Consider the following 26,397-nt stretch of genomic DNA (forward strand, 5'->3'; position numbering starts at 1 on the left):
CAAGATCAGTGAAATCACTCTCAAGAAGTGCAACCAAAAGGAGCAAGTGCCCATGGTAGGAAGGTGCATTGTTAATTGATTCTACCATGGTTGAGAATCTCTTCATTTACGATGATTTGATGCTATGATTAGACTCCTTGAACAATGAGTATCACCATTAAATTCAGTCAAAAAAATTTAGGCAAAAAGTTTTCCTTCACCGGTGGGAGAGGAAAAATCCCCATCTCACTGACATGCGACCATCATGGTTTTAAGATTCCGTATCAAATATGAAATTGATCTCTACCGATATTGTTGCAATACTAATCCAAATCAGACTGTATCAGATATATTTACCTCTAGTTTTCAATAAAAATCATTTTTACCATTCTAGCCTTGTCCATATCAATCCATCGATATAGGATTACCCTAGAATTGATATCGCTAAATTAGGGAGAATTTCCTAGATCTACTAGATTAAAAAAAGATTTACAAAACTAGTAGTAGTAAATTATGTTTTACATTCATAAGTTACTTGAGTTAAAAAGATTTATCAAAACCCCATTAAGTAAAAAAAGTTAAATGAATAACCCAAAATGCCCCAACATCCTTCTCTCTCCTTCTTCTTCTCTCGACGGAACCAACCACTCTCTCCTGCAACCACTCCCTTGATCCCCCTCCCCTACAATCCTAGCCTCGAAATCTTTGAGCGGCGATATCGTAGGCTTTAGCTGCTTCTTCTTCTTCATTGAAAGTTCCAAGCCAAACTCGTTGGTGTTTCTCGTATATCTGAGCTCCCCATCGACCGTTTGGTTGAAGAACAACACCTTTCTATTGAGAGGAAGGAAGCTTCGTGATTTGGCTTCGATTCCGCTTTCTGAGTCTTGAACGACGCTTGCTCCGCTTTCGACTCGGCACAGTTTCTCCGGTGGTGAAGGTAGTACCGTTGTCGGTGACACAGATGCTGAAACAGCAAAAGCTGAATCACTTATGGTCTCATCTATGCAACTGCTATCCATTTTTTTGGATTCTCCAAACCGATGTGATGATCAGTTGAGATTAAGGAAAGAAAGAGAGTCAAGAGAGAGGGAAAAGTGAGGAGAGAATGAGGTAAAGATCTCTAATGGTTAACACGGAAAGGATTGAATAAAGGTTTAATATATATATATAGGAGGAACAGGTGAACCCAATTGGAATTAATTTTTGTTTTTGAATTTCTTGATTTTTATTGGCATATATGGGGCAACTCTGATGTGGGTCAACTCATGAGATGGGGTGAGAGAGGAAGGAAGATTCAATGCAAGAGAGAGAAAAAGAGAGAAGTGTTGTGGGAAGTGCCGCTGGTATATGGGAGAGAGAAGGGTTGGGGGTTGGGGGTTGGGGGTTGTGTGTGGGTGGGGTGGGATTGCAGGGGAGGGGGATCAAGGGAGTGGTTGGTTCCGTCAGGAGAAGAAGAAGAAGGAGAGAGAAGGATGTTGGGGCATTTTGGGTTATTCATTTAACTTTTTTTACTCAATGGGGGTTTGATAAATTTTTTTAACTTAAGTAACTTATGAATGTAAAACATAATTTACCGTTACTAGTTTTGTAAATCTTTTTTTAATCTAGTAGATCTAGAAAATTCTCCGTTAATGTTAATTGCCGATGCCGATACAGAAACGAAAGCGGACGATTCCGACGTTTCAAAAATTCAATGTCGATCCCAATTCCCAAACAGTGGCGATGATTCGATACCGGACGAATTTGAAAATGGTCAAGTACCGATTGTCATGTGGAATACCATTTTACCCCCGAGAGACAGAGTTGCTATAAAATCTGCAAAATTGTGCCGTTCTGCTTAATTCGAAGGTCAAATTCCATTCTGTATCTCATCGCTCAGTAGAGAGAGTGAGAAAGAGTAGAGGAAGAAAATAGTAACAGAAACCCTTTATGGCCATGGAAGGTGACACTCTGAATCTATTGTATAATCTCGAGCAATGGCGAGAACCGCAAACCCAAGGAGACGAAGAAGAAATCCAAGACACCCCTTCTCCATCTCTTGCTTCTTCTTCCTCAGAGACTTACATGGTCGGCTTTGTTATTGCCAACATCGTCGGACTCCAATACTATACAGGTAGAATCAGCGGCAGGGAAATGGTGGGTCTGGTTCGAGAACCACTAAACCCTTACGACGGCAATGCCATTAAAGTCCTCAACACACGAAGCGTTCAAGTTGGTCACATTGAAAGGTCCTGTGCTGCCGTTCTTTCTCCTCTAATCGATGTTAATCTCATCGCCGTTGAAGGTATCGTTCCAAACACTCCTTCAAAGGGTGCTCGGTATAAGCTTCCCTGTCAAATTCATATATTTGCTCGGATTGAAGCGTTCCCAACTGTTAAATCGGCGATTTCGCGAGGTGGGTTGTATTTGATATCCGATTTTGATCATTCTTTTGGCCTCTCTGAGTCTGTCATTGTTAAAGAGAAGAAAGCCAACAAAGAAATTACGAATGTGGATGAGATTTTCAAGTTGGTTGCAGAAGAGGACACAAAGGGTGTAAGGGAAGTATTGGAGCCGTCCAAGGAGATTATCAAGTCAGAACTGTTTCTGCATCAGAAGGAAGGGTTAGGGTGGTTGGTCCACAGGGAAAACTCACTTGACTTGCCACCATTTTGGAAGGAGAAAGATGGGCAATATGTTAATGTGTTGACGAACTATGAGACTGATAAGAGGCCAGAGCCATTGAGGGGTGGAATCTTTGCTGATGACATGGGATTAGGTAAGACCCTCACTTTACTTTCTTTAATTGCTACTAATAAACTTAGCAGCACTGTTCCTTCTTCACTTGACACTAGCAGTGGAAGTAAATTGAACAATTTAGAAGAGGAGGAGGAAGAGGACGAGATTTGGCCAGCTTCAGCTGGCAAGAGGTCTAAGAGGGGGAAATCTGGTAAAAAAGTTGCAGCAGGTTCGTGTAAAAAACGGAAAATGAATGATAACACTTTGGTTAACAAAGGAAAGGGACAGTTGAAGGGTGCTAAGGATGATGGTTCATGTGTTTTGGGTGTGAAAACGACATTAATAGTCTGCCCTCCATCAGTATTTTCATCATGGATTACACAATTAGGAGAGCACACTAGATCTGGGAGCTTTAAGGTGTACATGTATTATAGGGAACGGACAAGTGATGTTGAAGAGCTTCAGAAGTTTGACATTGTGTTGACAACTTATAGTACACTGGCTGCTGAAGCCAATTGGGCTGGTTCGCCTATTAAGCAGATAGAGTGGTGGCGAGTTATATTGGATGAAGCACATTTGATTAAAAATGTGGCAGCCCAACAGAGTGAAGCGGTGATTAATCTGAAGGCTAAGAGGAGATGGGTTGTCACTGGGACACCTATTCAAAATGGTTCCTCTGATTTGTTTTCTCTCATGGCATTCTTAAAGTTTGAGCCATTTTCAATCAAGAGCTATTGGCAAAGCTTGGTGCAACGCCCTCTAGGTCAGGGAAATGAAAGTGGGCTTTCACGTTTGCAGGTAAGCTCATGTTACACAATTTTCCTTTTCTGTTATTAAGAGATATTTACACTCTCTCCTTTGAGGAGGTTGGACAATGGTTCATGCTATATGTTCTAATTTGGGCATATTATACTCGTGTGGTTATGGTCTTGGAATTTTGAATGGGTTCTTTTTCTTTTGCTTTTGGAATTTACAAAGTTTTTTCTTTTCATCCAAATATTTCCTTCCTGAATAAGCATTTTTGGCTCTTCTATTAATCTGGTAGCTCAAGGGCTGGACATATGTAATTTGTTACTGGTTTAATAAACAACTGAAAATGAATGCACTACTAAGTTTCTTAATAAAGATAACATAAGAAAGACGGGCCTTGCAATTCTACAACCCCACTGAACATTTTCTGAATATTTTTTCATTGAATGATGATTAGGAAATTTTCCAGAAATGATGGTTAGGGAATTTGCCAAATTTGTAGTAATATGTTTTTTGCAAGATAAATTGTACATGCAACTCGAGTTACTTGTTGTGTGTAATTTTGTAGTGGAATTTGATTTGTATACACAAAGAAGTCAAAGTGCATTATGAACCCAATTTCGATGCTCAATTAATGTACCCAAACTGTTTTTTTTTTTGTGGTTCATTTCATTGGGCTGGGACTCTCTGACTTTGTCATCTGAGATTTTGGATCCAAGCTTTATTTTTATCTTCATGTTGGCAACATGTATTTTTATTCAGACAACTGCTTCTGCTGCCCAATCAAAGACCCATAGAATTTTTTGGGTTAGGTCAGTATTTGGTCTGAGTTTTATCCTTGCCCTAATGCATAAATTAAAATACAAATATGGCAAAATGAGAAGTGGTTTAATTCTTCATCACCGCATCTGGCATAGTGTTACTAACTAACTCCTGTCTGATTAAAATCTACACTATCCTCTGTGAAACACGTGATACTTTCAGTGTACAGGATTATATGAGCAAATAAAGAACCTATGCACAATATTTTCTTCAGGCTTCAGCTGTGACTAACTGCTCTAACACTGCACACACAGTCTGCCATGTATGGGGCATTGTAACAATTTGAGTCAAAAGTCCTGACAGAAATTATTTTGTTATCTGCTGATGATATAAACACATTGAGAGATGAAATTACAATTACAACTGTTTAGTGCACATATATGAGCCTGCTCAACTCTGGAAATAATGGAAGCTAAGTCTTAGGTATCTGGACTGTGTCGACTTGATTGGAGGAATCAGCTTGGGTTCAGCTGTGTCTAATCCAGCCAATTCCCGGGTTTTTCCTTTCAATTAGGAATAGGCCAAACTCAGGTAAATCTGCCAAGCCAACTTGAGATCATTTTAAATCCTTGACTGGAACTTTTAAGTTTCTTTTTGATATATCTTTTCATTCTTCCCCCGTTTCTGGTCAAGATGCAATTGTGTGAAGAGGTTCTCTGAGACACTTTCCTGATCGAACCTGAAGTCCTCATGTAAAACCAATCTTTTGTTTTGTTACGCCTTCTTTTACCATTACTGAAATAAAGAAGTAGAAGCAAAGGTTTTCAAGACAGGCGTCTTGATTGGCTTAGCATGACATGTGGTTTGATTTGAGCCATATGGAAGACTTTATTGGCCGCCCTGTAGTTGAATGATAGAGGACCCTTTGCATTTGCCACATTTAAATTTAATGACCCTCCTCAACTGTGAGCCTACTGTAACAGTTGAGATCTAGAACAATCAATAGCAAGGAATAAAACTGTAGAGAAGAAAGAGATTAGGGCAGCAACAAGAGAGCACTACCGATTGGAGAGAATAGAATGAATAACAGGTATAACCTCAATGTATCACACATTTGTACACCTACTTAATGTACCATTCACATGACTTAATGAACTAAGCCTTAAGGGTATGCCAAGTATACCTATCCTTGTAGTACAACATCATAAACTACTTAACAGTCCCCCTCAAGCTGGAGCATAAATATCACCCATGCCCAGCTTGGAGCATCCTTCAAGAAAAGAGGTCGAAATAGTGGCTTAGTAAACAATCACTCAGTTGATTCCCAGAATTGATAAACAGAGTAGAAATCAATTCTCATTATGACATCCTTCACAAAATGACAGTCCACCTCAATGTGTTTTGTCTGCTTATGGAAAACAGGATTATTGGCAGTAGAAATAGCTGTCTGGTTATTACAAAATATATCAATAGGTTTGGTGATACGAAACCCAAGCTCTTGAAGAAAAGACTTCATCCACATCAATTCTGCTGTAGTATGAGCCATATCTCTGTACTCAGCTTCAACACTAGACCACACAAATGTGGTCTGTTTCGTACTCCTCCAAGTAACAAAACTAACACCAACAAAGGTACAATATCCAGTATTGGATCACTTATCACCTTGAGAACCAACCCAATTAGCATATGGGTAGTTGGGTACCTAACAAGATCAATATTTTGATTAGTTTTGTATATATCTTTCTTGGAGCCTCTTCCAGCTTTCTTCTTGTTCAGTTTTCCCCTTGAGATGGTCTGCCTCATGTAATGATTTTTCAATTATTTGGAATCTTCTTGTTGATCTGCCATTTGGTATAGTGTTTGTTCAGCTCCCATATCAGCGGTTGTTGGTATCTCTGGACTTTGGGCCTTTAAGGTATTGCAAACTTTGACAAGTTGCCTTCCAATGGGCCCGTTTGGGCGTCTCCATAAATGGACTAGTAACTCCTATTGCAAAGAAATATCTAGCCTTAGTAAATCCACACCGAGTAACAACCATGCTCTAGGAAAATACTTTTAGAGCTTAAATTGCTTTATGAAGTTTGTAAACTTTGCTTGCACTCTCCCCCTGAGCAACATTGATGCAGGCTAGCACAACCAAATTAATTCCCCTAATCCTAACCGGCCTCTCTTAGACCTAGCCCAACCAGCCCAACCCTCCTAGCTAGCAACAAGTGGACCCCACCAATGACTTAGCATCCACCCCTTCACTTTTCAAAGTCTTCTCTTAGTGGGTAAAGATGTGGAGAGTCTTAATTGCATGTCCTTTTAATTACCCTTGTGGAAAAATGGGGAAGCAAAGAAGATGATGTGAACTCTGTCAAATTTAAAGTGCTTGATGATTTGGCAGCCATCTACACATATATTCTCTTGAAGAACTAAAGTCTTCCCTTGAAACAAGAATTAGTGCATTGAAACAAGAACCAAGGTCTTGGAGAATTAATAAAGACATAGAAGAAAGAATCAAGGCATTGAAGTAAGGACTAAGACATGGGAACTAGAATCTATGTGATGGCATATAGTGTTGGTTCAACCCACTAGATAGTGGATTTTCTTTATTTGAAAAGTCATTTTCTTTTCTTAGCAAATTGTGTAGTGATTTAATCTCAACCCTTGAATCTCATTGTAAATGGATGATCAAGATATCGTAAGAGCTTTTAGGGTTTAGCTATGTTTTTTTTGCCTATAAAAGGCCTACCTATTTGTTTGTTAAAAAAGTTGAATTTTGATGAATGAAAATCATTGTTGCTCCATTAAGTGCACACTTGAACTATGATGAGTTCTCTGTAGAAACCAACCTGAGTTTCTCCCTTCCTTGAAGAGTTGGCCTTTCATTCAGCCTTGAGGAGCTGTACACCTTTCAACCTGGAAGAGTTGAAGTCATCACCTTAAAGATTCAACCTTTAAGTGTTGAAACTTGAAGACAATTTCATTCTTTTTATCTTTTTCTTTTATCATTAACCTCAATCTCAGAAACCTTTATCCCTAAACACAAACCCATTTCACCCCATCTTCATTTCCCACAAGTTGCTTTATTTAATCACAACCAAACCCTTCCCAAATTCGGACATATGCAGGAACAGTCCCTCAACGCCTTGACGGCCCATTTTTTACCCTCTTCATTGTAGAATTGGAGAAAATCCTATTTCACAAAAGTTATAGGCTTATAGTCCCGTTTCTTGACTTTAAAACCTAATTTGAATCATTTCAGTTCGATATTTGAGCAGAGAGATATCCCCAATTTATTGACTGAAGGTCTTTCTACCATAAATATGTGTTAATTTAAAAGTGCAAGTACTCTCCCGGTCCGAGTTTAAGCGATCCTATAAGGGTGATTGCATAATTACTGATGTACTAAGGGTTGGGTTTGTAATCTTGATTATACTTGTAATCTCTATCAAGTGGGTGCTTGGTAGTTTTTTGGATTGTAGCCCTTAGGGTTCCTTGTGGGTGTAAGAAGTAAGAACCATTGTAACGGGAGTTGGTGCTCCTAGGTCGTTGTAGCGACTAAAGTGTGGTAGCGTATTGAGTAGTATACAACCCTGCTTTAGGCATTGCCGAACCACGTAAAGACTTTGTGTCGTGGTTGTACTTGCTAATCGTTTTGCATATTGGGAGTTTGTTTGTTGCAGAATGGGTGTGCGCACATGGTAGACCTTATTGTGGTAAAAAGGTCAGCATCAACCAATTTGCTCGTCTGTTAATTGAGAAAGGGCCATAGTAAGGAAAAATTTTTGAGAGTCATTGATTCACGCCCTCTTAGTGATGCACTGGGATTGTTAAGGATAAATCTAGGGTTGTGTGAAGAGAAGGATACGAAAGGAAGAGGAGATCGTCATTGATTGGAGATGTCTGAGCTACAGCATCTCCGAAGGTTATTCAACGACATAGGTAACCAGTGTGTGAAATCCCCATTCGTTTTGCATCTAACAATAGGCTAGGTGTGTGGGAAATTTCCTTAGTTAGTATTTGCATTATATTGGGAGGGATCTACATATGTATTGAGTTTGTAACTAGGGCAAATTATATAAGCCCATTTCTTATCTATGTTTAGGTGTCCTGTGGGTGTTGGACAGAGAGGGGTTGTAGCTCCTTGACGGTTGTGACCGCCTAAAGCTAGGTGCGGTTGCACATTCACAGTTGTGGCTGTGTAAACAGGGGTTGTGGCTCTTTGGTCGTAGTGGCAATCAAAATTGTGATTGAGTATTGAGCAATATACGAAGCCTAGTGAGGACATTGCTCCGTGGATGTAGGCACACTTCCGAACCACGTTACATCTGGTGTTATATGGTTGTGTGGATGCATGGATATATTGGAGTGTCTTGTCTGCAGAATGGGTGTACACACTGGGTAGATCTTGCCATAGAGTTGTGTGAGTGCCTGTGGTTGAGAGGCAAGGTGTGTTACATGATTGTGTGTGTGTGTGTGTGTGTGAATAAGTATGCATGCCTGTGTGGTTGAGTAACTGTGACGTCGACGAACGAGTGAGTTGAGATTGAATTTTTTATGGTCACCGATTTACCCCCCTCTGAGTGATATGTTGGGACCAACAAATAATATCGGAGCGAGAGCTCTGTAGATAGCTTAATAGCTCAGAGTGATCTAATTGGTTTGGAGATGACATAAGGTGAATGTCCCATCCTTTCTTCTACAGGAGCACTAGTATTCAATGGGTCCAACTATATATTTTGGAGAATAAAGATGGAGACCTATTTGAAGTCTCTTGACTACAATGTATGGATAGTTGTTGCCAGTGGTTGTGGAGGTTCTAAGAAGAATTCCAAGTTTGACTCAAAAGTGAGAAAGGCGATTTTGGATAGCTTAATAGCTCAGAGTGATCTAGTTGGTTTGTAGATGACATAAGGTGAACGTCCCATCCTTTCTTCTACGGGAGCACTAGTATTCAATGGGCCCAACTATATATTTTGGAGAATAAAGATGGAGACATACTTGAAGTCTCTTGGCTACAATGTATGGATGGTTGTTGCCAATGGTTGTGGAGGTTCTAAGAAGAATTCAAGTTTGACTCGAAGGTGAGAAAGGTTATTTTTAGATGGACTAGTTCACATTGTGAGTTTCAAGGTCAGTGCATGCAAGTCGGCAACGGATTTGTGGGACAGACTATATAATCTTTATGAAGTGGGTCATGCATCAAGGTTGGGCAGTCAACAAAGATTAATTCTACATCAGAGACATGTGTCAGATCTTCAGATGGGAGTTCCTGCAGTGATTCTGAAAATGGAAGTAATGATCTGTTAGCTATGATGTCCAATGAAGAGGATGAACAAGTGATAGATACACTTTATGAGGAGTTTGATGATGAAGATGTGGAGGCACAGGTTGACTTGGAAGGAGAATTTCAGCTCTGGATGGTTTGAACTTAGAGTGGAAGAGACTCAAAGTGACCTCCATAGATCTCAGAGAGGCAAATGAGACTATTCATGGTCTGAGAGCTCTAGTGAAAGGGTCTGAATTCATCATCGAAGAAATTGAAGCTCATGTCATCAGAAGAGATTAAAGGTTCTGCAACCTTGAGGAAGAGACCATTGTTCTAGAGCGCACAACTGTCAGAACTTAAGCAGGCCAGTACCTTGCATGTGGCAGATGAGTGATGTGAGCTCCATGATGTAGAAGCACTTGAAGCTCAACTCAGAAAGAAGAGTGAGGACTACTGCCAGTTGGAAGATGAAATAAAAACTTTGAGGTTACAGGTCTCGAACTTAAATCAAGAGTTATGCAATCCTCGTGTATTTGAAGAGAGACCTAGTGTGACAGGTATGACTGAGGATTATCCGAGACATGTTATTATTAGTACTGGGTTAGTCACAGAAAAGGGAGAACTTTAAGCCATACAACAACAACTCAGCCTTATCCCAACTAAATTGGGTCGGCTAAGCCATAAGTAGTCTAAATGTATAGCCTGACTTCTTGAGGGTCAGGGTCTATAAGAGTCTAATACAAGATTACAAGACAAATTGATGCTATGGATATATTAAGACCAGCAGTTTTAGTGCTTGCTTCCTATGCTGGATAGTCTTTGCTAAATTGATGAGGCACCTGTATGAATCTTTATGGACAGTTTAGTCGATGCAGAGTTGTTCTTGGGTGTGGAAAAATTTATTGAAAGCATAGAAACAAGGTGAAGCCATTTGTGAAGTTTCTTATTGTAGTGGTCTCAAGGCTTGCCTTTGGCTTATCCATGGGCATCTCTTTGAAGTCCTAATTAATAGATAAGAGTGATCATATTCGATATGTTGTCGGGTCAGATAGGATGGCTCTTGTCAATTCGGTTATCAGAGATGGGGAGTTGGACCCATGGCCATTGATGCAGGACAATTTCAATGGATTGATCCGAACCTGTTTGTGAACCCAGACCAAGATGAACTAGACCAGATTTGGGTCTTTCAGATTTAATAGTATTTTAGGAATTTATTTTATTTAGCAAGATAATATCTTTTATTTTATTTTATGTTATTTTAGGAGATTGGGTGGATCACGTATTATCTGGGTAATTTTAGATTTGATATATTTCCTAGGATATTTAGTTTTCCATTTTTAGTTGGGTTTCTATTTTCATATAAGGAAGTTTTCTTCTTTATAAGCATGTAATACAGGAGAGATTGGAATTAATGAATGCAAGAATGAATTAAAAAAGTGAGTTTGGGCGTGTGCACACCCCCTCCCCCCTTTTCTTCTTCTTCTCACGGCTCCTTCTTCCCCTTTCTTCTGTGTGATTTCTCCCCTCCCCCTCTGGTTTCTTCTTCTACCTCCTTCAATCTTCTCGATTTCTGTCCCGCATTATCTGGTATCAGTCCTCTGGTTTCTTCTTCTACCTCCTTCAATCTTCTTCTCGATTTCTGTCCCGCATTATCTGGTATCAGTGCCGAAGGATCCCATCTTCTTCCTTCGCTTGTGATCTCTTTTCCTGACTCTATTCTTCTTCTTTCTCCTTTTTAATATATTCTAAGACCTCCTCTGTTCTGCGCTAAAATTTGCATCAGATTAGCGTCAAAAGAGAGCCTCGCTGACTGATAAAGCCTGGTCAATTGGCTCCAAAATCTGGATCGAAGGAAGCCCATCTACTGACGATTGTAGCCCCTGAATCTTGGCCCCATATACTTCTCCCTTTGAAAGCCTTGAAGTCTGGTTCATACTGGGTTCTGTTTTACCGCCAGATCTGGTTTCAGGTCTCTTCGGTTCCCCTGCTGCTACTTTATTCCCGCTGGTTGCTGGTTGCTGGTGCAATTGATAGGCCTTGGGGTGTAGTTGCTACTCTCAAAATTTCAGAACGAAAGACCTCTAGATGTGAGAGATCTCAGAAGAATCGTGAAGCCCTGCTCCGCCTGGTTCTGTTTCTCAAGGTTGAAGACAGCCAAAATCAGATCGTGGGTTGTTTCAACCCTTATTTCTTAAGTTTTTTTTAAAGGTACCCTTCCCTTCTTATTATATTCCTCTTGTCCAAAATTTTTATGTCCTTCCAAGTATTCCCCTCCCTCTCACGGTTCCTTCCTTTTATTGCTTCTCCATTTTCCCATATTACCCCCACTTTAGTCCTTTAGTTTATTTCAGTCCTTTCTTATTTTAATTGCCCCCCCATCTCTCACGTGTCATTCAGAATTTTAATTGACTCTCCTTAATTACAAATCTGCCATCCATTTAGCAATTTCAGTTTAATTACAATTCTGCCATTGATATCATAAATCTCATTGTATTTACAATTGTGTCATCAATGCTCTATACTTCACCATATTTACGGGAATTGACCAATAGTAGGACTCAGATACAATGCAACTGAATTCTCTTGGTTACAATCCATCACCTATTATATCCTGTAACAGTGGAAGCACTGCAGTAGGTATTTTCTCCTTATGGATTTGTGGAAAAGATCAGGACAATATTTCATAAATCTGATAGTTCTCAAGCCCTTATCCAGTATCAATCACTCCTGAGTGCCGTTTCAACAAGGAATATTCTTCAAGGCCGTAATATTTATGATGACTGTTGTGCACTTTACATCCAATTTTCATGCCTAAGTGAGTTACAAGTGAACTGCAATACTGAATAGTCATGGGATTTCACGAACAAATCAACATAGGATGAAGAGCTCTCGAGACTTGAACGGTTGGATCGTTTGTTTCAACAGATTGGAGAGGTCTTGAAAACCCTTCCAGTTATCCATGAAATGCAAATGGCTGCCCCGCTTGCTAATAGGACAGTCCCTGAAGAGCCTGACATTGAAGCAATGCTAATTGAGAATGTAGAAGTATCAGTAATTTCTGTCTTCAAGGAAGATCCAGCCTGCGAAGTTCCTGCTGCCGAGACTCATGTGGAAGACGTCGAAAGCAAGATGGTCACATTAGTGGACAATGAGGTCGAGACCAAGGAACTTGGCCCTTTATCAACTGTGATGATCTTGACCAGCCAAGATGATCCTAAGGAGCTTGAGATTGAAACTATGGAGGTCAAGAACACAATGGAAGGTGACACATATGGCCCTATGAATATGTCCGACGATGTTAAGGTTGGGCACATAGAATTCGTCATCCCCTTGAAGTACTTTGAGGAGTGTCATCCTTGTCTTTACGCTTACACCCATACGTTCACCCCATCCAAGCTGTTGATCGAGTGGTGTTGATCCTCTCCTTTTTTAAAACTCGTGGACGAGTTTTTCTCAACATCGGGAGAGTTGATGCACAACAATTTCGATGGATTGACCCGAACCTGTTTGTGAACCCAGATCAAGATGAACTGGACCAGACTTGGGTCTTTTAGATTTAGTAGTATTTTAGGAATTTATTTTAGTTAGCAAGGGTTTCTATTTTCATGTAAGGAAGTTTTCTTCTTTATAAGCATGTAATACAGGAGAGATTGGAATTAATGAATGCAAGAATGAATTAAAAAAGTGAGTTTGTGCGTGTGCACACCCCCCCCCCCCCTTTTCTTCTTCTTCTCACGGCTCCTTCTTCCCCTTTCTTCTGTGTGATTTCTCCCCTCCCCCTCTGTTTTCATCTTCTACCTCCTTCAATCTTCTTCTTGATTTCTGTCCCGCATTACCTATAGATTCAGATCTCATTGAAATATGGGCTGCCCTTCCAACTAGAAGGAGATTAAGCTTGGCAGATCTTGATAGAGTTATCTGGAAGGCTTCCCAGTCAGGGATGTTCTCTTATAAGTCGGCATGGGACTCAATTTGTCGGTTTGCTCCCGTAGTGGGATGTGCTAAAGCCAAGCGATTCCGTCTCAATATCCATCGGCAGCCCTTTACATCTTGGAGATGCATTGTTTGATGCTCTTCCAATGACTGACCAGATTATCAAAAGGAAGATTCAGGTCGTCCCATTTTGTTGCTTCTGCTGGCTAGGTTTGGAATCTCGAAATCACTTCTTCTTAGAGTGTTTTTTGTACTAGCCACATATGGACAGATATTTGTAGTCTCTGCTCCCCTTCCCACAGCTTTAATTCCAATATTGTTTTGGAAGTTTAATGGGTGCAAAGGAGTTTGTTGGAGATCTCATTGGTTCCATTGGAAGGATGACTTTACATTATTTTTATATGAATTCTGATCTTGTGCTATGTTGTTCTGTTACATATATGAGGAAGCACAAATCTAGAAACCATATGATTGATAGGTTACAATGCATGAGAAGGGGAGAGAAGGTAGGGTTCTATCCTAATCTAACTATAATGAGGGAACCTATCCTAATCTAATTGTTGTTACATGGCACCTGTATGGGACAAATTCTTGGTTTCCAGCACTCTAGACTCTGGTGTGACAGTCTAGGTTTACTTTCGTTTTGTTTTGTCTTTCTATTTTTTATTATTCTTATTTTCATTTTTCACAGCCTAATATTTGTATCTAGTAGACAATATTTCTTCCCCATTTTCCTGTAGGGACTCCATTTGTTAAAGGTAACATTTTTGTGTTTGCTTTGTCCTTCACTATATGCATATGACAACTTATAAGGAGAGGAAAAATGCTAAGTTTTTAGCTTCTTTTTTTCTTTCTTTTGGGGGGGTGGGGGTGGTTGAAATTGAGTTATGAGCTCAAATCCTGTCTGTGGTGCAACCCTTCATATACCATCTACAGCTGGGCTTTTGGGCTGGTTTATCCAATTTCACCCAAGCCCAATCTTGTGAACACTTGTGTTTCATTTTGATTTTTTGCATGGAACTAAATCTCAGTCAAAATTGACTGAAATCTCCGAGTTGTCTTGGTTTCAAACCTGTGGCCAAAACGAAACCCAGGGCCGAAACCTCGAAATGAGATCCAACATATCTCGGCTTCGGGCCTGATTCAAACCAGGTCCAAAACTCAGATCTCGATCCTTGATTTTTTGGGTATTGGGCTGCTAGGCTTAGATTTAATTAGTTGAGGAATGAGCTATGTTTTCGATCCACACACATGGGCATTACAAAACAGATAATCCTTTGCATACTAATATACTATATACTGTATGGAAGGCAATAGTAAAAAAAGAAGTGTTAAAAGGTCATAGTTCTTTCTTTTCTAATTTTGTTATTTACCAAAAAAATCCATGTTAAACAGTACATTAACATATACGAAATAGGAAAAGATTATTAAGTTACCACCTCAAGCTAAAAGCATATGCAAAATAATCTACCCTTGTAACAAGGGGAAACAACATTTATACAACAACAACAAATTCAGCCTTATCCCAACTTAATGGGGTCGGCTTCATGGATCCAAGCAAAACAACATTTATACAACAAGGACCATAATATCAAGTTATACTTCAGGTTAAAGAGCATATGTAAGATGGTCAAGTGATGATGTTGCACTTGTCAATGACCAGTTTGTTTGTGTCGCTTGACCAGCCACTACACCCGACTAGTACCTAATTCAGTTGATTAGTTGCTTATTATTTACACTAGTATTAGCCCTATATGATGACATGGAAGGTCTATTTAATGCTAATTTTAATTGATCATATACAGCCACTATTGTCCTCATATATATAATATTGTTCCTTTTCTTATTCTTTGGCTAACAATTGAATGCTTTGCTTGCCTAATACTATAAGGCTGAAAAGCCCATCCAAGCCCAACAGAAGAGAGGAAGGGGGGGGATGCAACCTGTGAAAAAGACTCAGTTTGGCTGTGGGCCTGAAATATTTTGCTTGGGTTGGGCTCAGGCTGGCTAGTAAAAACTCATAGTTAGTTTTGGTTTGGGCTTTTGTTTGCTTGTTCTTAGGTTGAGGTCTAACTATTCTCTGCCCAGCACGCCCAACCCCACTGATGCTCACCTTCATACCATTTTAAAAAGTTGGGAACATTGTTGCTAATCATATTTTCCATTTATTAAAATATGTAATGCTTGTAATGTTATGTAATTATTTATTTTCATCTACATAGATGTACTTCAACTCCAATTTGACACCCCTTCCCTTCTCTTGTTAGGTTTTGCCAATTCATACACTCAGTACCTGTTATATTTTGGCAATTGCAGCCCTACTGTTGCAATGAAGCTTGCTTTTGAATCTTGTGCTAGTGCCAAATGGAAAGTTAGACTATAATGAAGCAGTACTTTTTCTTATTACTGATAAGAACTTCATTGTAGGGAAAGAAAAGGATGCTAGAAAGAAACAGTAGAGTATAGAAGAATACTTATGTCACAGTAAGGGCTATGAAGGAGCCGAGCTTTGCTTGAGATCATTACTTCTTTATTATGCTCAGGCTCAGCTAGTCAGCTCTGATTGTTAAGCCCATTGCAAGGTCCACTTATTGAATTTGTTCCTCCGATATCTAGTAAACTTTCCGTCTCCTGGCCCCGAACACCCCCCCCCCCCCCCCAAATAAAATATTGAACACCTCAACCCTAATTGCAGACAGCAAAACCCAGAGCTGGATTCCTTCCAAAATATAGAAAAAAAAAAGAACCAAAAAATTGGAAGGGGAAAAAGAAGGAAAATTTCACACAAAAACAAGAGTGAAGAAGATGGGATTAAGTGGCTACTTGAGAGCAAACAGAAAATATTTGCAGTCACAAGGGTTTAAGAGAATCAGAAGTGATTTCAGTCAATGAGTTTACAGTGCAAAGGAGATGAGAAAATGAGAATGCCAAGTAGAATGCAGAGCCATTTCCTCTTTATAGACAACCTAGATCTTAAACTGGAGTTTTAAAGGTGAGGTCAGATGAGAGAGGAATGAGTTTCAATTGTGACTACTGATTCCATGCTTACTGTATTGCAAATTAGAGGGTTATATTTACTCTAGAGGTAGAATAAAAGAGGGCTATAACCTTAAATTTCCCAGATCAAAGAACTTTAGTTTCATAGTTTGTTTTTTTAAATACCTTACATGCTCAATCTTGTATTTGTTTATAAATTAAGGTTTCCTAGATCAGACAGCTTCTATTTATTTAATATATCCCATAGACTTAAAATTGCCTTGCGTTATGTAATTCAATAGTTAATAGCATTGTTCAACCAAGCCAAGTTTGACCTAGCTTGCTTTCACTCAGACTGACTATACATCTCAGGCGGAGCTGCATGGTTAGTTTGGGGTTGGCTCAAGTGAAGCCGAGTTGTCAGCTTGCTAATAGCCGTAGCTGCAGCACACTAAACTTTTTTTTTTGGAAAGTGAGTCGATTATTGTTATTGATCATGGATTGCGATAGAGTGACATGTTTGTAAAAGCCATCAAGAATTGGAGCCTCCAAGCACCTTTTCTAAAGTTTGATTCACTATTTTCTTCTCGTCACCATTAATCACAAGCTTGTGTACCTTGTGTACTTTAAGTGTTTCAGAAAATTCTGATCATTGATGAATTGAAAAGAAAATTTTTCCCTCTTTGTTCAATGGGAGTTTAAAAAGATAAAATGTGACTTGGGAGTTAACAGATGTGTGTCTATCATAATCTCTGAAAGGCCATTGATGTTTTAAATTCTTGTTCAAATAAGAGACATATTTCAGTCATTATAATCTCTGAATGGTCATTGATATTTTAAAATTCTTGTTTCAAATCATAGGCATATTTGAAACTAATTCATTCCTATGCCATTTGGGTTCCTGTGTTATATTGTCATTCTTCTTACAGCTGATTGACATGCTATTGTCACTAATTTTTTACTTCCTTTTTTTTTTATTAATTATTTTAGATCTTAATGGCAACCATTTCATTGCGAAGAACAAAGGACAAGGGTTTGATTGAACTGCCATCTAAAACTTTTGAGACATGTTTTGTGGAGCTCTCCCCTGAAGAACGTGAACAGTATGACCAGATAGAAGCAGTCGCCAAGAAAGTGGTCGGGGAGTATATTCACATTGATAATGTCATGCACAACTATTCAACTGTACTCAGTATTATTTTACGACTTCGTCAAATCTGTGTTGATGTGGCCCTGTGTCCTCCTGATATGAAATCTTTGCTTTCGTCTAACAGCTTTGAAGGTAATGTACTTGCAATCAACATTCTTTCACTTAATTCATAAAAAGCTTCCTTGCATTTTCCAATGGTGAGGTGTTTATTTATGCTTATTATCTTCTATTTTGTCTCTAGAAAACTGGAATCACCTGGTATTTAAGATCTTATTCGAGTTGCTATTTGTTGGAATGTTGATAAGAACCAAAGTGTGCAATTTTCATTTCAAGATAGTGTCTAAGCATGACTTAATGTAGAGTTGACTCAAAAATGGTGAATCTGGGTTTGTCTAGCTGAACCCATTTAGTTGAGATAAGGCTTAGGCTATCCGTGGCATAGTTTATATTTATATTTATGACCTATTTATGAATAATCAATTATGATAATTGGTTATGGACTATAAACAATAATCATTTGGTTACTACTAGACATGATAGATAATATAATGAAAAATAGGTTTGCTATGCTTAAGTGAAGAATATAATATGTATTCTGGTGGGGGCAGGGTGGGGTTGGAGAGAGAGAGAGAGGGGCAAAAGAAAGGCTTTGTTCTAATTTTTGTTAATTTTACCAATTTACCCTCACTTAAGCATAGTTATTAAGGCGTCGCCTTGGGCGTCCTGGCGGTTTTGAAGAGTCAAGGCGTTTGGGCGCCTTGGTGGAAAGGCGCTACTTCATTATTTTATTAATTTTTTTACATTTTATTCTTTTTTCTATGTTCTTATTGGTTATGTGTATATGATTTTCTTACATTGCGATACACCGAATCATTTAAAAACAAAACAAAATTAAAATATGTAAAGTTTTATTCTATTTCTTATATTTTCATAGGCTTGTATACATTATTTCTGTATATTGTGTTACATGGAATCACCTAAGCCAAACAAAAACGAAAAAAAAAAACCAAAGTCCTCCTCACTCCTCACCGTCTCACCCATAACCAAAAGAGAAGAAAGAAAACCTGCGAAAGAGAAAAAAGAGAAAAAGGAACAGCGGCGAAGGCGACTGTCGTGACTCTCTCAGACCTCACTCCTCCCTCTCAGTCCCCATTTTCGACCGACATCCGATGAGGCGACGACATCTCCAACCTTGTAAGTATTTTGCTTTTTTTTTTTTCTTCTTTTTTCCTTCAAAAATCTGAACCCCTTCTAACTTCTTCACTCTCCACTCTCCACCGACATCTCCATCTCCAGCCTCAACCTCCACCGGCGTCCGGCGACATCTCCAGCCTTGAAGGTAAGTATTGTGCTTTATTTTTTTTCTTTTCCCTTCTAAACCTCTATCTTCTAAAGTCTAAACCCTTTCTCTAACCATCTCCAGCCTCCACCCCCACCGGCGACATCTCCATTACCCTGTCAACAGTCTCCACCCCCACCGGCGACATCTCCAGCTTCCACAGGAAGTGTTGTGCCGTTTTTTTTCTTCTTCTAAAGTCTAAACCCTTCTTCTAACCTTCTCTATGTTTCTTCCTTTTGCAGCGGTGACCTTTTACATCTTCTGGCACCGCTGTCTTCCTTTACTCAGGCATTCCGGCAGCATCTTCCGGCCAGCAGCAAGTGTCCTTTTTTTTCGGTTTCAGTTCTTCTCTTCTTCCGGCCAGCAGCACTTCTTCACTTCTTCAGGCCACTGGCCGGTGGCTTTGGCAGCTGCATTTTTTCCTTTTATTCTTCTAGCTTCTTCCTCTTCTTTGTTCCATGTCTGACCATCTATTTTTTTTATTTTTCTTATTCTCTTATACCTTATTCTTCTGTGGCTGGCTTCTACTAGTGATGGCCGGTGGCTTTGGCTGCTGCCGGAGTGGCTGTTGCTGTAATTTTTGCAATTCAATGTAAATTGTGCATTCCTTAGTATAATTTATGAAATGCATGTGTTATTGTAAGTTATGCAATCTGTGGTTATGTAACTATTTATTCGGTGATTATGTGAGTTTATAATTCTAACATCATGTGAGTGAGTAATTATGTGATTCATTGATTTTGTAATTCTATGATTATGCTATTTTGCAATTCCTTGATTATATACTTCAATTCTTTCATATTTATTTAGTATATAAGTAGAATTATATAAAAATTAATATGCTATTTGTGCCTAATAAAATGGTTATATAAAAAAAGAACACTAAAACGCCTTGTTCGTCAAGGCGACGCCTTACGGCCGCCCTATCGCCAAGGCACTTATGAAGGCCCTCAAACGCCATGGTCGCCTTGCCGCCTTGATAACTATGCACTTAAGTAGCAATTGTGCACATGTTCATTAGTGGTACCCACATAAACAAACATTAACAATTTATGGGGATAAATCATAAACAACTCTCGAGCTGTTTATGAATTTATGCTTATATTGATTTATTTTAATGAGAAATAGGGATCATAAATCATACCAAACACATCTATTTATGTTCATGTGTCAGATAAACATAAATTTAAACTATACCAAAGAGAGCCTTAGTTGAACAGATACCGTCTAAAATTCTTCTTAGCTTTACAATTTTAGGATTGCTGAAATTTTTTGTTGACACTTTCCTTGAAATTTAGTTGCTTTTCCATTTCTTTTGGTAAGGTCAGCATGAAGAAAAAAGACCTCTCCCACACCTGCCACTACCCCAACCCCCTCCCCCTTTCTCCAACCCACCCTTCCCCCCCTTGAAAAAAATAGCGATGGAACGACCCCTCCCCCCTCTTCTCCCCCCCACCCCCCATAAAACAAAAAAGAAGCTGTGGAAAGAATTGTTTTTTATTTTTACTAGGAATTCTTGATATTTCTTATGTCGGTCTCTTTTTCCCCTGTAAGATAAGTCCTTGTGGACAAAGATCAATATGTCTGCCCCATTTCTTTTGAATACTTGACTGTTAATATTTTTTTGCTTCAAGTTCCATTGGAAATTGTTATTTATTGAATTTAGAGAGCTTTGCAGGCAGGAAATCTTCCCATCTTTCCATCATGACTTGAGTACTTGTGAAATAGGTTTGAAAAATATACATTTCCTTCATGAGAACCAAAAGCATCCTCCTATCAATTGCATTGTCTAAAACATCAGAATCCAAATTGTATGGCACATCTACTTCTGGATACAGTTGAGGATTTTAGTTCTTCTTGTGCATTTTCAGAACGTCTTGGTAACTGTAATGAGGGTCATATTACACATCTAATTTTCTCTAATCCCAACTCCTGGGTTTCTTCTGAACGAGATAGCTTTGGTCAGGCAACTAGCTTGGAAATGCTCACGTTGCATTATTTTTTGTCTAATTTTTGTTCTCTTTTTATTTTTTGTCTAATTTTTGTTCTCTTTTCTACTTTTCTCTGTTAAGGCAGGACATCACAAGCCATGTTGTGGATGAATTTGCTATATTGATTGAGAACTACTCATCATAAGAAGCATTTCAATCGGGTGTCTCTGCAACTGCCCCTCTTTGAGAAGCTATTTGACTGACATTTGATCTTCTATAACTTTTTTTGATCAATCACAATGTAGTTCTTTCACTGATTATGGTAGTACAGTACCTTGTATTATGCTGTGTTGTGTGAATGTAAAAGCGTCTGATGCTTCGTTATTTAAAGTCAATTATCGTTAATGGTGGTTACTTATATTCGAATGATATATATGCACCTAATGTAGATTTCTAGTGAGGAGGGAACTGATACTATCTCATGGTAAGGTCACCCCTATATTCTAACATATATTCCTCAATAATTATAGGATGACTGGTCTTATTCCTAGTAGATTGTGTTTAAAATCCTAATGTTCTCTTGCCTTTGTTGCTTTCACTTGGTTGGATTATTACTAATGCATTATAATAATCATTCAGATGTATCAAATAACCCAGAATTGTTGAAAAAGATGGTCACTTTGCTACAAGATGGAGATGACTTCGACTGCCCAATTTGCATTTCTCCACCGATCCATACCATCATCACACGCTGTGCTCACATCTTTTGTCGGGCATGCATACTTAGAACTCTCAAACACCCGAATGCCAGCTGTCCTCTCTGCCGCCGCCCACTAACAGAGGCAGACCTCTTTTCAGCTCCACCAGATCTTTCTGACAGCGACAACCTGGGGAGTTCTTCTGGGGGAACCCTCTCGTCGAAAGTCTCTGCCCTGTTGAAACTCTTGGTGGCATCTAGAGCTGAAAATCCTAATACGAAGTCAGTGGTGTTCTCACAGTTCAGAAAGATGTTGATCTTACTTGAAGAGCCACTAAAAAAAGCTGGTTTTAACATCTTGCGATTGGATGGATCAATGGCTGCAAAGAAGAGAGCACAAGTGATCCAAGAGTTTGGAGACAGCAGTCCAGGGTCACCCACTGTACTTCTTGCAAGCCTTAAAGCTTCAGGTGCAGGAATAAATCTGACAGTAGCATCAAGAGTATACTTAATGGAGCCATGGTGGAACCCAGCAGTTGAAGAGCAGGCCATGGACCGAGTGCACCGCATTGGACAAAAGGAAGATGTGACAATAGTGAGGCTGATCACGAGGAATAGCATTGAAGAGAAAATATTGGAGTTGCAGGAGAGGAAGAAGAAGTTGGCACGAGAGGCTTTTGGGAAAAAAGGTGTCAAGGATCGAAAACAAATATGCGTCGATGACCTTCGCAAGCTTATGTCATTGTGAGCTTTTCTATCATTTCGATTTTTTGCATGGCCTCATGTAGGGTACCTATACTTACATGTACATATTTTGTATATCGTTAGATACATGTATGGGAGAGCGCCAATTAGCGACGGTGGAGTGTATTGTAGTCTAGTAACCCTTGGGCCATAGAGCTTGAGTTGGATCTAGGGCCCCCTAATATGTTATCTACATTTGCTTCAAGTTGGAAGTTTCTAATATGAGATTTGGTTTACCATCCAAAAAAATACAGAAATATATGGTTGGGATTAGCATATAGAGCTGAAACTTCCTTGGTTAATATGTTAGGTATAGCTTACTTTTGAATAGTAATCTGTTAATTGTGGCCCACCTATAATTGGGTTTAGATACATTCTTTTTTGAGGTATATAGGTTTTTTTCATGTGAAGATAGAATTCCTCTGAACTATGAATACTGCCCTCTCTACTAATAGCAAGTGGTACTGTGGAGATTATGATTTTTAATCGGGAGAGTTATATATGTTGTCCGTTTATCTTGATATCTTACACGTCAAGCCAAAAGTAGGAAGCAAAAATATATATTCAATGAGATGGGAGAAGAGGACATTATTATCCTAATTCCTAAAGTGTGGCAGTACGGCAGTGCTAGGTGGAGATGTTGACACTTGGCAGCTATTGCATTCAACGGTCCATATTGTGTCGATATCTCCACCTAGCACTGCCACACTACCCCACTTAAAGAAATTGGAGAGGATAAATTTCTTTCCCCTTTTTTATTAGGTTATGTTTGGAACCGGAAAAACCAATAGGGAAAAGGTTCTTTGCGCTGCTAGGGCAGGGCATACTGACCTCTTTCTCTCCTTCACACATGAACTGGCTTCTTTGACCTCTTTGCTTATAATGGGCCGGACAGCTTCTAGCTACTCACACAAAAATCAGTCAGTCCATCAATTGTGCTAGAATGACTTCTAGACTTTTATGTGTGTGAAAACCACATTAATTCTAAAAAGTAAGAAATTTAATTTTAAAAAATCTACCTTATACTACTCTTAGGCAAAGCATAACGTGACTTTTGTAAATGTAACTATTCTTAGTGACACTTAAGCAGTTGATGACTAGCCATGTATGTGGTAAGACCGTAGGACATGAGTAGGGATGTAAATGGATATCCAAAAATCCGAATCTGATCCGCATTTGTATCCATTTATAGGGACATTTGTATTCGTTTAGAGATATCTAGAAAAATATCCAAATACTTCGATAAAAATTTGTCCGGAAAAAAAAATCTAAATACTTAATAATAAAAAATTAAGTAAATAATAATCTTGAGGGTTTTTGAAGATTCAAAAGGCTCTAGAATATGAGGAAAAAGGAATTATGATCTAAGAGATATGGATTGAGAGTGAATTAAGGGTGTCAATTGGGACGGTTCCCAGTATTTGGGACGGGACGGTACCAGTACTGGTACCAAAAGTGTCAATCCCAGTACCGTCCCATTTAGTTAACATGACCAAATCTAGATCCCAGTCCCGATTACTAGCGGGACGGGATGGTACTGGTTCTTAAACGGTTCTAGGCACTGTAGAAAAAGGACGAAGAAGTTTAATTGTTTCTAACGAGACGGGTTTATTAGTGTTGTGGAATTTTTTCACTATCATGAAATCTAAGTTGTCTACTGCTTTTAATAAAACAACTTAAATTATGAAATCTTAAAACTTCAAACTCCCTAAGATCACTATTACCAAAAAAAAACTCCCTAAGATCACATGTAATAAGCTTCTCATTTTTTTAAATCTAGAGAAGTCCTACAAAATGGACGAATCCCGTTGTGCAAAAAGGAAGAACCTGGTAAATGTAGTTAGTCGAGGGAGTAACACTGTAGCAGGTTCTGTGAAGATAGACTTCAAGCTACGGTTGTTGACCTGTTATTCCTCTTCGTATTCAAAAGGCAATTAGTGAAACCTTAATGAGTCGTAATTCTTATACCCTTTTTTTTTTTTTTTCAAAAAAAAGATCTTATAAACTCTTTTCTTTTTAAACGGTACTAGTAGTTTCGGTACCATCCGGTACCTAATTGGTATTTCGGTACTGGTCCCATTGGGAATCCCATCCCAAAACCGTTCTGTCCCACTTATCATTCGGTACCAAAATCAGATACCAGTACCGTCCCATTAGTAAATGGGACGGTCCGGTACCGGGTTTTAGCGGGACGGTATTGGGACAGTTCCCGGTTCCGATCCCAAATTGACACCCCTAGAGTGAATTGTATCCGCTAGGGGGAGGAAGGTCCGGGTTACTCAAGGCAGAGATATAAACGGATGGTTTAAAATCCAAATTCGATCCGTATTTGAATCCATCCGAATTCGTTTAGCGGTAACTGTATTCAGTTAGGGAATATCCGAATCTGATCACATCCAATCTATATCCGAACTGAATCCGATCCATTTACATCCCTAGACATGAGTGGATCCATTTGATATACGATTCTATACCATCATACTAATAAAATTTCTCTGGCTGTGGTTCTACACTTTGCCAACGGGAGAGAGGAGAGACGGACTGCTGGCATATTCTATGCCGGTAGCTGAGAGAGACTTTTCCAAGAAAAATGACTATAAAAACACAAAGTAACATTTTTGCAGTTTTGAGATGCTCCTTACTCATTTTGGCTGAAATATAACACTAATAATTATGCTAAGTAATCCTCTATCCCATATACCCACTCATGTCATGTCATGTGAAATTCTATACGTCATAAGGAATAAGGACATTCAGTTTTTCATTACGAAAGGGAATGAAATTAGCATCCCACCATTTTTACAATGTCTTTAATTGATAACAAAACTTTTCTACTATGCCTCTTGTTTTCTAAGTAAGTTAGATAAAAGAAGTGATTGAATGACATCTCTAAAGGTCTATTTAGAAATTGATATCTTTTAATTGTCCATTGTATTATTCAGAAAAATTCTTACAGAGCAAAGAATAAAAGGGTTTTCAAAAATAAGTTAAATGTGACATCATTATGCTATTAAGAATATGTGCCGTTGTCATGCACATTTTTTGAGTACACATGTGAAATTATACTATTATTTTCATTGAAAAAAATGTATAACATTCTAAAAAAAAAATAATAATAAAGATACAAATTATTTGACTCCTTAAGGGATGTGAATAAAAAAATCCCTTAGATAAATGACAAATTATCTGGGTAGTTGATTGTCTATTTTTGTTGTTTACTTGACACATTAAATTTTGAGGTGATTTTCTTTCACCCACATTGGATGACGTATTCTTTTACTGTGAACCCTGATGCTCATAGAATAAAGGTAAAAGAGTAGAGATCTTTGCATAATTTAATCAAGGTCAAATATTCTCTGTGCCGGGGGTGTAGGCTGCGTCCAGACACATGAGGGTGATCGAAATGACCATCCTACCCCCCTTGAATGGCAGGCTCATGTGTCTGAACGCAGGCTGCTTTGCGGCACAGAGAACGTCAACCCTTTAATCAATAGAGAAGTAATAATGAACCTAGATTTGTGAGTTTTTCTTCCGTGGTAGAAGAAAAACTCTCCTTAAATTTTATGCACTTTCCATGTTCATTTGAGGTTAAAACTTACCATTAAGATAGATATAAACAGGGATATCCATCCATGAATTGGTATGATAGGCTCAAAAAAACAAAAAACAAAACAAAACAAAACTTGACATGTGAATTCCAAAAATATTGACCCCACCTTTTCAATCACTTTTAGAGCATATACAAATGCAAAGGAGAGGGCGTAAGTTTTATTTTTTATTTTTAAAAAAAAAATCGACATTATTAGTATTGGATCGATCGATTTGTATCAGTATCGATCTGTATCAATACCGTTCATATGAACCAAAAGTAAAGATTAAAAAAATATAATTATTTGAAGAATACAAAGGTAAATCTGTCTGATCCAAACCAATAGAGAATGGATCATCTGCATGTACCGATAGGTGAATGTACATCTCAAAGTCAATCATATTTTAATTTTGTTTCCATAAAAACCCCTCCTCCCCCTTGTAAATGACAAAAATAGGACCGGTGGTTGGCTCTCACATACACGTTCACCTGTTGGTACGTGCAGAGGAACCAAACTCAACCAATACGTATTGATCCAAATCAATATCAGATTAGTATCAGCTGAGAAGCCC

At 38.7% G+C, this 26,397-nt stretch overlaps 1 protein-coding gene across 1 annotated transcript; it reads left to right on the plus strand.

Moving 5' to 3' along the window:
* Window positions 1–1,827: 1,827 nt before the first annotated feature.
* On the plus strand, window positions 1,828–22,315 carry LOC122642656 (putative SWI/SNF-related matrix-associated actin-dependent regulator of chromatin subfamily A member 3-like 1). Its single transcript, XM_043836194.1, has 3 exons — window positions 1,828–3,495; window positions 17,366–17,657; window positions 21,435–22,315. The coding sequence occupies exons 1-3, from the start codon at window positions 1,909–1,911 to the stop codon at window positions 22,238–22,240; spliced, it is 2,685 nt and encodes an 894-aa protein (XP_043692129.1). The 5' UTR covers window positions 1,828–1,908; the 3' UTR covers window positions 22,241–22,315.
* Window positions 22,316–26,397: the final 4,082 nt, after the last annotated feature.

The sequence above is a fragment of the Telopea speciosissima genome, chromosome 10, assembly GCF_018873765.1.
Source record: "Telopea speciosissima isolate NSW1024214 ecotype Mountain lineage chromosome 10, Tspe_v1, whole genome shotgun sequence".
NCBI classification, from domain to species: domain Eukaryota; kingdom Viridiplantae; phylum Streptophyta; class Magnoliopsida; order Proteales; family Proteaceae; genus Telopea; species Telopea speciosissima.

Bases quoted from the DNA above. Each gene is read 5' to 3' on its own strand.
- LOC122642656 (XM_043836194.1), top strand. From the start codon at position 1,909: ATGGCCATGGAAGGTGACACTCTGAATCTATTGTATAATCTCGAGCAA. The intron at 3,496-17,365 runs GTAAGCTCATGT...TAATTATTTTAG, and splicing joins GTGGGCTTTCACGTTTGCAG to ATCTTAATGGCAACCATTTC. The intron at 17,658-21,434 runs GTAATGTACTTG...ATAATCATTCAG, and splicing joins TTCGTCTAACAGCTTTGAAG to ATGTATCAAATAACCCAGAA.